This window comes from Puntigrus tetrazona, chromosome 25, assembly GCF_018831695.1.
Source record: "Puntigrus tetrazona isolate hp1 chromosome 25, ASM1883169v1, whole genome shotgun sequence".
Taxonomy (NCBI): Eukaryota; Metazoa; Chordata; class Actinopteri; order Cypriniformes; family Cyprinidae; genus Puntigrus; species Puntigrus tetrazona.
The window spans coordinates 4611582-4626215 of NC_056723.1; the positions used below are offsets into that span (position 1 = coordinate 4611582).

Consider the following 14634-nt stretch of genomic DNA (forward strand, 5'->3'; position numbering starts at 1 on the left):
TGAAAGATTTTCATCTGAAAATGTCAAAATGCATCCACTGCTTATACACAGATAATTATTAATGCAACAGTTAAATATAATTAAAACAAACAGGTAATGCAAACACCCGTTTTCAATTTACCTAATAAAATCAGATTGTATAAATAACCTATACCGATCAACAGAAAGCATATTAAAATTAACAATTATTTCTTATTATTCTCGAGCTGAAATGCTGGCAGGCAAAATTGCGTAAAATAAATTTGTTTAGATGTCTCTGTTTGAAAAATTGGCACAGCATTTGGACGGGTTTTGGAACGGTTAATTTTGCTAACTATTTTACCGATATACAGTCCAACAGAATTGGGAATTTCCAGTGTTCAAGCATGTTGACTGTCTGTGTTTTGCTCAGAAATGCGCAATGGTTGGTCCTGCTTTGACTATGTACTCACTTCGTTTCATTGGTGGAGCAAAAATAGAAAAAGACAAACGCCTTAAGTAATAATGCTTAAATAATAAACAATGGCCTAAATAGGCTCATCCTGCTAATGCAGAATCGGCAGCAGTTAGATAAGTAGATGTTTGATGAATAATTTGCAACCCACACTGTCGAGACATCCTTGTTTAATTTGAGATGATGGAGATAAATCCATTTTTTCCATTAACAAAGTATTCCTCACCACCAGGGTGTCGATGTCTCAAACACAGCTTTAAGATATTGAACATTATTTAGAATCTGATAAATGTATATACTGCGCTCCTCCTTCTGATCATAGATTACATTCCAAAGAAAACTTGAAGCCATTAATAAAAGGACATGTTGTGCCACATACTGCGCATTAGCTCTTGAGGATGGTGGTTTTCTCCATGGGGACGGTGAGGATGTCCCAGATGCGGATGCTGAGATGGGTCATTCTGCTGGTGGGGCTGCAGTCGGTACAAGCAGGTTAGAAAATAAAATGATTAGTTACTGCAAGAAATGCTCACAATATCAGCTACACAATATGATCATGTGTGTCTTTTTTTAAAGACTTTGAGCCTGATGTTGACGTTATGAGAGGTCCTATGGGCACTATGTCGCCAGCAACAACAGTAAAAACAGGTGAATATATTACTTGTGTTTAATGGATTATGCTTCATGAGATGTAGCTACTAATAACAATGATTAACAAAACTATAACAATAGACTATAACTTAATAAAATAAGTCCTGCTTTAGTATGTCTAATGGAGCCACACGTTAAACTAAAGGGCAGCATTTTGTTATGATGAATAACATACTGTAAGTGAACATGTAAATCTTTGCATTCTCTTATGTTCTGTTCCAGTTCGTGCCACTAACCACGTCAACAACATCTGTAGCATGTGGGGAAACTTCCACTTTAAGACATTCGATGGGGACTTTTACCGGTTCCCAGGCACATGCGAGTATAACCTGGTGTCAGACTGCAAAGGCCCCATTCAGCAATTCTCGGTTAAAGTAAAGAGAGCAGAAGGCACTAGTGACCCAAATATCACTAGAGTGGGGGTTACCATCGATGGCACTGAATTTAAACTGACTAGGAGTCAGGCCACGGTCAATGGACAAAAGTAAGATTCAGGAGAACTGAAGTGCTTCCTCGCTTCCTCCTGCAGCAAACACGAAGTAGATTCGAATATAATCTGCTTTAATTTGAATATTTTCTTTTATTTAGTAAATCGTTTCCTGTGCATGAGGCAGGGATCCTTGTGGAAGAGAACACGATATACATCAAGCTACAGTACAAAATGGACATCACTGTCATGTGGAACAAAGAGGATGCAGTCATGGTGAGCCATTTATCACTACATGCAAATTATCACATTTACCAGAGTACTTCAGACTGTGTCCAGGTTTCTAGTTCCAATAGGGCCTTAAAGGGGATATCGGATGCCCATTTTTCAAAAGTTGGTGTAACCTTTAGGGTACTTTAGGGTCTGTAAAATAGACAATATTTGTTCACAAGACTTTTTAGAACAAGATGTGGTAGACCAGAGTTGGAGGATGTGAAAATCATCCAGTTTATTCGTTTCCAGAAAACAGTATATTAATTTAACATTTGTGAAACATGTTTTATGATAGAATGCCTGTATTTGAGGGAGTAGACCGACTTGGTCTCATAAAAATTATTACCTCATTATAACATTTTTGTGTTCTTTTACTGCCACAGAAATATCCACTAAAAACACAGATTCAATAAGTAACCCCTGGCACATTTATTACGTTGATATAGGTATGTATTGCGGTGGTTCATAATTAAAATAAACATGGTCTGTTGCTAAAAGTTAATGCTCTATCATGTTGAAAATATGGCCTACACCAAATCTTACCTTATAACAAATAGCAAAAAGATATAAAAATGCATTTGTTGATGCAACCGTGCCATTACAACAACATTTAACACCATTTTGTCAAACCGCAGTTACACGGGATTCGAACTAAAGCTTCTCGTCTCTTAAGTACATCTCTGTACTCCGTGAGCTATTGAACGAACCTTCCGTCTACAGAAACCCATAGATATGTATCTGGATATGTTTGATGCTAAATATCGAAGCACATAAATATTGTTTTGAAGCCGTAACATGATATTCTGCAAAATAGTTGTGCGAATATTACAGTTTAGTAATCAAAACAGTGAATTTGTTTGAAAATATATAAAAGGTGTCAGAGTACAGCCTCTAGTGTTCATTTCTTTTGGAAACTGCAGTGATATGAACTTGTTGGTATGTATTTTGTGTCTCGCTAAAAAGTGCACCAGGGTATGTTTATGCAATGAGGTAAGGAGGTAAATAATGATCAAAAATATTTAGCGATTAAAACCTGGGAGCTTCCCATAATGGGCCATCAGGTGGTAATACGTTTAAACTATAATAAAAATATACACAGTGAAGTTCAGTTATAGCTTGGAAAAAGTATTAGGCACAACCTAACATTTTTGAATTTCTCATTTTGTGATGTTCATAATTTTTTTATCCACATTAATTTCACTCTTGTACAGTACAAATATGTCATAATTACAGTGTATGTGTTTTTCACTATTTACTTACTTGTAATAGCAAGCCCTGTAGGTATGGTATATTTTAACATCTGAGGGGTAGCAACATGACCATATGACATCTTAAAATGTTGTCTGATCCAATGAAAAAATATAAGACAAAATAATTTGCCAGAATTATTTTTTTTTATTAAATATAATCTAATTTCAATGGGCACATCGCATTGCAATATTTTTTTCTTATTATTATTTCAGCCAGAAACTTACTATAGATATCAGTGATATTTTCAAAAGGCTTTTGAATTTTGGCACACTTTTTATAGTGTCGATATGCAGTTAGTAAATGCTGTAAATTTGGTTAGTCTAGCATGTGTGGAAATATTAAATCCATGTGTGTTACAACTAACCTCGTGTTACAAGTTACAAGTTACAAGTTTTGTCACAGTAACACAACAATAACTAATGCAAGCAGGCTAATAAAGCGAAGACTTACATTCAGAGTTTGAGTTCAATTTTGTGATGCCTTTTAAAAATAAAGATCACAGACACGTCAGAGTTCTGACAATTAAATGTAGACACTTTCAAGATCCAGTTGATTGCTCTTTTCTCTGTGATCAAAAAATTCTAAATACCTATCCAAACCAGTCTAAATAGTCTGAATATAAACCTTTATTATAGTCTTATATAAGCCTTTATAACAGATTGCCTGGGGTTAAACAAAAATTAAGGAAAAGAAGGTAATCTGTAATCAGTAATCTGCCACCATTCTTTAAACATTAAAACGTTAACCTGCGGTTTATGTATGCTGAATTTAGTGTATATATCTACAGTTCATATGTTACTATGCATTAACGGTTACGCTATGGTGCTGTTTCAGGTGAAGTTGAACCCCAAATATTTATATCGCACCTGTGGACTGTGTGGTGATTTCAATAGGGATCCACTTCATAATGAGTTTATTAAATCAGGTGAGCTGATGTAATTGACTTTTTCTTTTTTTTTTTGCTATTATATCAGTTATATTTTTTGTATCGCAATTTTCAGATCTTCAGTATCAAGTGTCTCAAGTGTCTTATAGAACTCGTCTTTGTGTTTTATACCAGAAAGTTTGCTAGGATACAATGAGTTTGGAAATCAATACAAAGTTCACAACCCAGAGCATGACTGCGATGGTCCTTCTGATGAAGATAAAATGCAAGAAAAACAGTGCAAAAACCATGTAAGTTGCAAAAGGTGTCTGTGTGGGTTTAATATACTTAGATGGAAGAGATTTCTAGAGCATGCTTTATTAGCTTCATTCAAAACATTTTGCAATTCATTTTCTAAGAGAAAGGCTTTAAAAAACTAAATTATTGATTGTTTAATGTGGACCTCTACCGATATAGTTAAAAATACACTTATACCTGTATCACTACAGCGGGCATATTGTGAAGACCTTTTGATAGATGCAGACTGGTCCTCCTGCATTGAGGTTTGGAGCCCTGAACCATACATCAAGGCCTGTATGAATGATAGGTGCTCAAACCATCCTGAAGACACTGACAACTCCACGCTATGCGCGACTTTGTCTGAATATTCACGTCAGTGTTCGCATGCTGGAGGAACTCCACCGACCTGGAGAAAAGCTGACTTCTGCGGTAATAACTACCACTGAGCTCTGGTGGATGTCAAACGATTCTTCTCTCTTGAGCTTTAACTTCTTGTTCTTTTGGATCATTCATTAATAGTCACTGCAAAGACCGTATGTATTTTATTTCAATGCAGCCGTCAAGTGCCCCTACAATATGGTACATTCTGAAAGCGGCTCCCCCTGCATGGACACATGCTCAACCAAATACACAAATGCACTGTGTGAGCAATACAACATTGACGGCTGCTTCTGCCCACCAGGTCAGTTCCTAATTCATGATTATTTATTTAATCTTAAAAAGCGCATTTAGAATGCTGATTTTACAGTAAAATAACAAAGAAATGTTGTGTACTTTTCTCCACGACAAGTGTAAACACACATAAAAGACTATATGGGTCATTGATGTATAAAGATTCTCACAGGCAAATTTTAAAATGTAAAAAATAATTCAAATAACATTTTTTAATTAAGTGATTTTAGTGTTTTTTCATCTAGATGAATTGGCCGTATCCTTAAAAAATGTCATGTGGTGTGACCATGATTTCTATTACAATTAATTTCCTTAACCTGCTTAACATTTTAATGTAGATGTTCACAGTAATAAAGTTTTGAAAAAAAGTAATATTATAATAGTAAAGTGTTTGTAAATAGCAATATAATATTTTTACTCTATAATTTTAAGGTTAAATGTTAAATGTAGTTAACAGACTTATTTTTCCTGAAAATTGCTGATAAACTGCTAAAATTCTTTTAAACTACCTTTGACTTTGGCATACTGTAACAGTTATTAATATTTAATAATATTCCACATAAATGAAATAATTTATTTTTAATTTAATACAGTTATTGCTTTTATTGGTCGCACCACATGATTAGTGGTTGCTCAAAATGACAAAAAATATATATTTAACAATCTATTAAAGACACTTGTGTGGAAAGTGTGCATCAACTGCAGTAATTTTATCAGACCCAGTTTTTCGCCCTAATCTTTGCTATTTAACTGACCCTTGCCCTGGAGTTTGATTAACAGGCAATCTTAGTGCCAAATCTGCCATTTCTGTCTGACAGACAAACCAGACAGGAGAGTAAATTAACATTGGTGCACTTGAATTTGAAAAATAGTGTGTATTGGCATATTTTCACAGTTGAAACTAAATACCTTCTGATGTCCTTTCATGTTCATTTTGTGGTGTACCTAGTAAGATGGGTTCACAAGCTGCTTGAACTGAACTTTTAAAAAAATGACAAAATTTTAACTCTAAATCTGCTCTATATTGTATGTCTATTATCAGTGTCTTCTTTGCTCTGTGTTGTATTTTCACTGCGTGAGAATATCACATATTGCATAAAAAGTGCTATGGTTTGTCAGACGTGGCAACAGTAACTAAGGGGGGCAGGTCTTTGCAAAGGGTTAATTTGGAGTATTGTAAGGTTGCTGGCTCAGGTTCCAAGATGAAATCATAAAAAATGTTTCTTACAGTATAAAATAACATCTGCACTTTGTGCTTGACTGCAAGGTTAAAATTAACATGCTGCTTATGGTGAGAGTTTATTTTACTTTGCTTGGTAGTGAAATCTAGTAAAATAGATCCTAATAGTTATTAATAAATAAATAATAAATGCATAAATACTAAACAAAATTTACAGTATGTAAATCAATAATTAAATATAACTACACAAAAAGCTGCCAATCTGGGACATACATCTGTAATAGAAAACACTCTGCAGTGGTTGCACTACACGGTAAATGGTCGCACCACATGATAGTTTCAGTCAGAATTTATAAGCACAGAATTAGTAACCTTAACAAAACAAGCTAGCCTCACATAAGAGGTTACTGCGAAATGTATAATAAAAATAAACACTTGTAGAAATAACTTTATTCATTGCTTTTCTGAGGTCATACCACATGATATCCACATATTTTATTTTATTTTTTTTTTTAAATTTCAAAGAAATTTACAAACCCGCTTGATGCTTATATGGGTCCTTGGTATATGATGTTTTGGCCTACCTTTGAATGGATGTCAATATAAAAGTCTCAAAATGGTAATTTCTTTATGGTCGCACCTCATGATTTTTCATAAAATGGAGATTATTGGACAATGTTTGTTTGAATGTTACTATGAAAATATTAATGAAAATGCTTTGCAATTTTATACAGGACACTACAAAACCCTTTGTAAATCATGCCAAAGAGTGCAGAAAACTAATCTGAATAGATTAAGGGTAATTTCAAAGATTTTTTCAAAACAAAAATGATGGCCGGACGGTCACACCACATGATGTTTTGACAATTTAAATAACAGAAATTACAAATAACAAATCATTTTAGGTAAGTTAAAGTGGGAGAGGAACTTCTTAAAAGCATCATCTTTTTTATGAATTCAAACCTATTCCTAACCAAAAAAATGTAATGCGAAAGAAAATGTATCATCTAAAATCTGCTGTAGTGTATCAGTAGAAAATAATAGTGTACATTTACAAACATCATTTTGCCATTAACTGTAATAAGCCAGTCAGATTGTTGTTTGGGGTCTAGCAATATAAGGAGTCTCACAACAACCAGTGCTTCACACAGAGATCTGATCACCCAGTCTGTCTGGGATGATATAAAGAAACATCAAAATGAGACAGTAAATATGAAATGTGTTATAGGAACTGTGTTTGATGAAATCTCAAACATGGGCTGCATCCCGGTGGAAAAGTGTCAGTGCATGCATGATGATGTCTACAGCCCAGGAGAGGTTCTCAAGACACGCAGCGAGGAATGGTAATAAAGCACATTCACTCCGATAGCCTTTTCACCTTTATACTGCACTTCAGCTAAAACATGCTGCACGCCACTCTATTATATCACTGCAATGTATCCTGTAAGTTGTTTGTAATTGTATTTCATGTAACTCAGTATATGTAAGGAGGGAACCTGGATCTGTACGAGTATTCCTGGCCCTGGCCTGTGTTCAGTAGAGGAAGGATCTCACTTCACTACCTTTGATGGGAAAGAATTCACTTTCCATGGAGACTGCAACTATGTGCTCTCAAAAGTACTACACCTTGTGTAATTGCTCAGGGATGTTGGGATTTATTTAGTTTGTGCCCTTGCTTATATTTAAATATGTAAAATTCATAATTTGTGTTTGTGTTTTTGTAGGACTGTGAAGAGTCCAAGTTCAACATATTTGGTCATATCGTTCCTTGTTTTACTAAAGAGACGGACACCTGTTTGAAATCTATTGCGGTGCTTTTTGACAACGACAGCAAAAATGTGTGTACAACTCTTAACTTTAACATCAAGAACACGCCAATCTTGTATATTTTAAACAATATGAACAAGTAATGATACGCACATATTACAGTAATGTTCAAACTTTTAGGGTCAGTAAGGGTTTTTTTCATGTTTTGTTAATGTAGGTGTGAAATATTACAATTGAAAATGTTTTTTCTATTTTAAAGAGCACTCTTTTTCATGCTGTGTGCAACTTAGCTCTATGTGATTGAAACCATCCTGCAAAATTTTAAATCTGAAAGTCCACCTTGTATAAAGTTATTGTCTCAAAAGAAAGAGTCGAAACCATTTAATGTTGACTTCAACATAAAACATTAACATACTGACATAAAAATATGACAGTGTTCTTTCTTCTTCAGCCTCTGATTATTAAAGCTGACGGGACAGTGAAACACAATGCTGAAATTTCACTTCCATACATGACAAGTGAGAGAGCTCTTTATTTATTGCTATAAATGCATATCTTATGAAGTATTTTTCAAACACTTTAACTCTATTTCTCTCAGCTGACTTCACGGTGTTCATGCCCTCATCGTTTCACATCCTGCTTCAGACCACCTTTGGTCTGCAGGTGCAGGTACAGCTGGTGCCTCTTATGCAGGTCTACATCACTTTGGACCAGAGCTTTCAGGACAAGACTTGTGGTGAGACCTCTTTCTAAAAAACACACATAAAAACATCTGAATTATATAGTGAATCCATCATGATAACCAATGTTGTGCAATTTGTTTGTTCATGCAGGCATCTGTGGAAATTTTAACAAAGTGCTGTCAGATGATCTGAAGACCCCTCAGGGAGTGGTCGAAGGTACACCGGTTTCCTTCGCAAATGCCTGGAAGGCCCAGTCCAACTGCCCCGACCGTACTGAGAGACTGGACGACCCCTGTTCCTACAGCAGTGACAGCAGTGAGAGACTTTGCTTTGCTTTCAAAGTCAATGTGGTGAAGTCAGGGTGGATACATTTCATTCATATCTGTATTTTTGTATATATCTACAGAAGGGTTTTTAGAAGTGCACAAAATGGATGATAATAAAAATCTTTTTACATTTTACTTTTTTTCCTGTTTTTTATCATATTTTTAGAGGACTTTGCCAATCTCTGGTGTTCCATGATGACGGACAAGAAGAGCCTCTTTGCCACATGTCACTCTAGTGTCAATCCAGGCAGCTACTACAAAGTATGAACTGAAAGTTTATAGGTTATAGAGAGAAAAATGCCATTTTCCATTTGAGAACTTTTGTCAAAATATGTTGGAAAAGTAGTAGTTTTAACAGCTATTTTTTTTTTTTATCTAATTGTTGTTGCTTCTAAATGAGGATTTACCTTTATATTTTACACATTGCACATTTTAGCAAAGCATGAAAAACATGTTGTCATAAGCTGTTATCATATATATATATATATATATATATATATATATATATATATATATATATATATATATATATATATATAAAACATCATAATATCATTATATTGATTGATATACTCCTGAATCAAATCATATTGTGAGCTATTGGCAAATATTGTATTTTTACGTTTCTATTTAAAATCAAATAAAATAAATAAAAAATAATTAAAACAATTACATTCAAAAGTTATAGTAAAGAGATTTAAAATATTACAAGATTTTATTTCAAATAGATGCTATTTTTTGCCGTTTCTATTAATCAAAGAATCCTGAAAAAATATTCCACAAAATATTAATCAGCAAAAACTGTTTTACAGTAGCATTTTTAATAATAAGAACCATTATTAATAACTCATAACAAATTATGACTGAGAAGCAAATAAGCATATTAGAACAATTTCTGAAGAATTATGTGACACTCAGGACTGGAGCAATGTTTCTGAAAGCTGTGGTGAGCATAAGAGACTTCATTAAAGGCATTTACATTTTTTTTTTTTTGTAAAACTTTGACATACTGTATGCATACTATAGTATTAACATAAGAAAGAAAGAAAAGAGAAAAAGATCACATATCCCAAATCTATCGCTGCTTCCACAAAATGCAGTAACACAACATGTGTATGTATTTTCAGAGATGCAAATACTCCAGCTGTACCTGTGAGAAGAGCGAGGACTGTTTGTGTGCCGTCTTCTCCTCGTACGCCCGGGCCTGTGCAGCTGAAGGAATAATCCTCCAAGGCTGGAGAGACATTGTGTGCAGTAAGTAGAGATCGACCAGTGGATGGGTGGGGTTTGGTGGGGGTTGAATAAAAACCTCCTGTAATGAATCAATGCATTATCAAAAGTCCATATTCAAAAAACCCCTTAATTTGCGCTATACATAGGCCGTACGTCATCCGCTGGTATGCCTCCGCCTATGACAGTCATAAACATATCGATGCATTTTTTAATATGGATGGATGCTCCTTATTTCATATTCTTACGCTTGGAAGAGCCAGGACTATTTTTAATATAATTCTGATTGAAATCTTCTGATAAAGAAAGCCATATACCCTTAGGAGGGGTAATAAAACAGAGACTAATTTTCATCTCTGGGTGGACTAACACTTTAATGTAATGTTGCTTCTGTATGTAAACTTTTCCAACACATTCCTTTCCAATTAATTCCCTCAGAGAAGTATACAGAGAATTGCCCGGCCTCGCAGAACTACTCCTATGAGCTGCAGAGCTGTCAGCGTACCTGTCTGTCTCTCGCCTCGGAGCGTCAAAGCTGCAGCCCTAACTTTGAGCCCGTTGATGGATGCGCATGTCCAGAGGGACTCTACCAGGATGAGAATGGACTGTGTGTGCCTATGGAAAAATGTCCATGTTACAATGATGGACAAAAAATTTATCCCGGCAAGTCTGTCACCATTAGGAATGAACACTGGTAAGTAAATATTAGCATTAGTGCACAGTTATACAAGAAATTTAAAAACTATGAATTTAAAGCTGTAGTCCATAACTTTAGGCACTCTAAGGGGTAATAAACAGAACTGCGTGCATCTTGCAGAAGAATATTGTAGCTGGAGCTATTTCTCTCTGTTTATGTCTATGGTAAATCATTCAGATACTGGGCTACTCTGTAGCAGGACCTACCTGAATCAGTCTAAATAGTTAGAACATAAACACTTATTAAAAGTGTACCGTAGTGATTCAGCACGAGCCAAAAAACATGCTGTGAAAAATTAATTCATTGTGTACTCGCTTATTGTATACATTTTATACATTTTTACACAAAAAATTCAAAATGCAAGTTGATCATATTTCTCTGTGCAGTGTTTGCACGGATGGAAAATTCCACTGTCGTTCCTTGAAAACCTCGATCCTGGGTATGAAAAAGTACTTTTCCTTACTGCGTAGGTTAAATACGTTTGCTAATAGAGTAGTCTTATCAAGATTGAAATTAAAAAATAACTGGCTAATTGAGGTTTTGATAACCAACAATCAACGTCTGTTGTAAAAAGTCTTATAATATGTGTTTTTATATCATAAACTATATTTAGAGTGAAACATCTTTGTCTGTCTTTCGCAGAATGTTCCTCTCCGATGTTTTTTTTCAACTGCAGTACTGCTGGCCCAGAAGAACATGGATTAAATTGTGCAAAGACTTGTTTGCAACAGAACGTTGACTGTGTGAGTTTCCACAGTAACACTTAACAATAAGGGTGCACTAATGAGCATGAGTCAAGATATGACTCTAAACTATTCAAACTAAACCATTTTCTTTTTCAATGATTACTACATCAGCAAGTAATAAAAAGTCTGTCTGATTAATAGATTAAGTACTATATGAATACTATAATTAAACGTGTCATCATGTTTATTAATTCGTTAACAACATACAGTTTTAGGCAATAGCATTAATTAATGTGCTAATACCGGTCAAAGGTAAGGATTTCAACTTCCAGTGTCTTCCATTATTTAATGATTTACAAAGATATTATGTTATGTTTTTTTGAGGCACATGACTATTAACCAATTTTTAAGCAATATCAAAGACTATAGAATACCCGAGACGTTTTACTTGTATAGTATTGAATGGGGTCAAATGCAACGCTTATAATGGTTGATCTATCAGCATTCTGACACATGCGCCTAGGACTGCACAGTTGCTGTCAGATTTCATTGGTGGTTTCAAATATGAAATTTAACCATAAGCTTAGTAAACAGTTTGGGAGAATTTGATGTTTCCCAATACAAAGAGATAGGAGCGGAACTTGCCCGAGAACATGCAAACATACAACAAACATAAATACGACAGATCACTTCCATGTTTTCACCCCAAAATTACATTTTATGTAAAGCACATACTCACATGCTCTCTCCCTAACAGACATGCATGCAGTTTGCAAACACGTTAAAGTAGGAGATCTTGGAAAATGCAAACTTTAGCCCGATAGAACTGAAAGTGAACGTCTCACCCTCCCTGCAAATCATTGTCAAGCCACAAAGAAAAATTAACTTAAAGATTTACTATTAGAAACATCAATGCTATCAGTGGCTCTGTTATAGGTATTACATTTTGGATAATAGAGGATTTGGATGCGATGCAGAAGAAATTAATCCTACTCACAATACAGTTCTAAGTATAAAAAATGAAAATGCCTTGAAATGGCTGTGTTCGAAAGCGCTGACATGCTACCTTCGTTTACACTCTTTTTGTTTATCTATCTATCTGTTTATCCATTGTTTGAATTTGCTGATGGTTTTACTAGTGGGCCTATGCATGACAAGGATTTGCTTGTATATAATGCTTTCCTTCCTTTTTTCCAGTTCTCGCTGGACTGTCTGTCTGGCTGCCAGTGTCCTTCAGATCTATTGGATGATGGCAGAGGGAACTGCGTTAAACAGGAAGACTGCCCATGTAAACATGATGGACAGTATTATGTTCCAGCGTCTGAGATAGCCATAGATTGCAATAATTGGTGTGTGTTATTTTAGTGTAATTAATAAACTATTATACTATTATATGTGTTAAGTGTTAAGCTATAAGATTTTATTAGGTTTTTATTTGTATATTTGAATAAATGACAGCTTTGTATAATAAGTGATAGTTACTTTACAATAAAACCTAAACAATGAAGAAATACACTAGTTAGCTTTAAACAGTCTATTGTGTGAAATTGTAGAACTATACAAGATTTATGTCTCCCTCTATACTTACAGCACTTGCCAAAAGGGAGAATGGAAATGCACACATAATAAGTGTCCGGGCATATGCACCATTTATGGCAGTGGACATTATAGAACTTTTGATCAACAAAGATTCGGCTTCAGGGGAGACTGCAGTTATATTGCTGTTCAGGTAGGTGCTATTGGTGCATAGCAAAAAGCAATTCATCAGAGGCTTTATTTAAATGTTCAAAAATAAACCGAGGTCACGTTTACTTGTCTGGCAGAACACGTGTGGAAATAAAACGGGCAATTTTCAGGTGATTACTGAGAATATACCGTGTGGAACAACAGGAACCACGTGTTCAAAGGCTGTAAAGATATTTTTGGAGGTAAGGCCGCAGGTGTAGCTCTCATGCTATATGTTTTTACGTTTAGCTGGACGTTCAATACTTTGTGGTAGTCTCAAAGTAAAATAAAATATGTTTGTAAGGGGTATTTAGTAAATATCCATTTTAATCTAAAATATCTATAAAGAATTTTCCCTGTGTTTTCATTAACATATGAAATGAATATGGGGTGAACATCAGTCACTGGATGTGACATAGATTTGTGCTATGAACTCCTTTAGATGTGTTTTGAGAACTGACTGGTGTCACATACAATATCATACAGCATCAATATAAATTTTTCTGTCATCTCTCTCACAAAGGGGACTCAGTTGCTGGTTTCTGATGGGACCATAACAGCCATTTACAATAAAAGTGGCCCAGAGATTAGTTACGCTGTGAGAAAAATTGGGATGTACTTAGTCATTGATGCTGACATCGGACTGACTGTTATGTGGAAAAACAAAACCACCGTATACATCATCCTGCAACCTCAGCACATGGTGAACTGAAGACGCGAATCGTGATCTACACATTTTTTTGTGCTCTGTGCTTACACTTTCAGACAATTTTGAGAGTCCCTCAAAGTCTTTGTATTTTTAAAGGGAGACGTTTGTGGCCTGTGCGGAAATTATAACGAAAATGGAAAAGATGAATTTACCACTCGGGGAAATCTGCTGACTACAGATATAACGGAGTTTGTGGACAGCTGGAAACTGTCAAACCAGTGTCATGATGCAAAACCAGACTTTAACCCGTGCTTGAAGACTCCCAGTCGAATTGCATGGGCAGAATCACAATGTAGCATCATAAAGAGAGTTACGTTCCAAAACTGCCATAAAAAGGTACAAGTGAAAACCTTTTCGATTAGTAAATGAAGCCCATAGTCCAAAATAGTTTTTGAAAGATGGAAAATGCTTATTCCCACAGGTGGATCCGAGCCCATATTATGAGAACTGTGTAAGGGACTCATGTGCATGTGACACAGGTGGAGATTGTGAGTGCTTTTGTACAGCTGTTGCAGCTTATGCTCAAGCCTGCAATAAGGCAGGTGTTTGCGTGAACTGGAGAACACCTGAGACTTGCCGTAAGAATCTTCAATTCTATTGCATCTTGAATCTGTAATCTTTCTATGTGATTTTAATGCAGATTCTGATTCTGTGTGGACAATGTGAATGAATTGATAGCCTGAACAAAGATTGAAGTGATTTGTTCTTTCAATAGTGTACTGCAGTTTTGTGACATTTCATTCATCCTGTTTCCACGCA

The 14634-nt window shown here is 35.2% G+C and overlaps 1 protein-coding gene across 1 annotated transcript in view; it reads left to right on the top strand.

Annotated features, from left to right (window-relative positions):
- Positions 1 to 861: 861 nt before the first annotated feature.
- Positions 862 to 14634, top strand: part of LOC122331252 (mucin-2-like) — a 14669-nt gene continuing 896 nt past the window's right edge. Inside the window, exons 1-25 of the mRNA XM_043228799.1 lie at positions 862 to 925; positions 1010 to 1081; positions 1307 to 1568; positions 1673 to 1787; positions 3870 to 3964; positions 4100 to 4211; positions 4410 to 4629; positions 4757 to 4882; positions 7281 to 7395; positions 7531 to 7669; positions 7777 to 7890; positions 8271 to 8337; positions 8418 to 8555; positions 8653 to 8817; positions 8995 to 9089; positions 9956 to 10082; positions 10497 to 10752; positions 11142 to 11194; positions 11398 to 11498; positions 12639 to 12790; positions 13032 to 13170; positions 13265 to 13369; positions 13690 to 13869; positions 13972 to 14211; positions 14297 to 14453. Of these exons, the coding sequence (XP_043084734.1) occupies positions 862 to 925; positions 1010 to 1081; positions 1307 to 1568; positions 1673 to 1787; positions 3870 to 3964; positions 4100 to 4211; positions 4410 to 4629; positions 4757 to 4882; positions 7281 to 7395; positions 7531 to 7669; positions 7777 to 7890; positions 8271 to 8337; positions 8418 to 8555; positions 8653 to 8817; positions 8995 to 9089; positions 9956 to 10082; positions 10497 to 10752; positions 11142 to 11194; positions 11398 to 11498; positions 12639 to 12790; positions 13032 to 13170; positions 13265 to 13369; positions 13690 to 13869; positions 13972 to 14211; positions 14297 to 14453 (3409 nt within the window). The remainder of the gene's footprint in view (positions 926 to 1009; positions 1082 to 1306; positions 1569 to 1672; positions 1788 to 3869; positions 3965 to 4099; positions 4212 to 4409; positions 4630 to 4756; positions 4883 to 7280; positions 7396 to 7530; positions 7670 to 7776; positions 7891 to 8270; positions 8338 to 8417; positions 8556 to 8652; positions 8818 to 8994; positions 9090 to 9955; positions 10083 to 10496; positions 10753 to 11141; positions 11195 to 11397; positions 11499 to 12638; positions 12791 to 13031; positions 13171 to 13264; positions 13370 to 13689; positions 13870 to 13971; positions 14212 to 14296; positions 14454 to 14634) is intronic.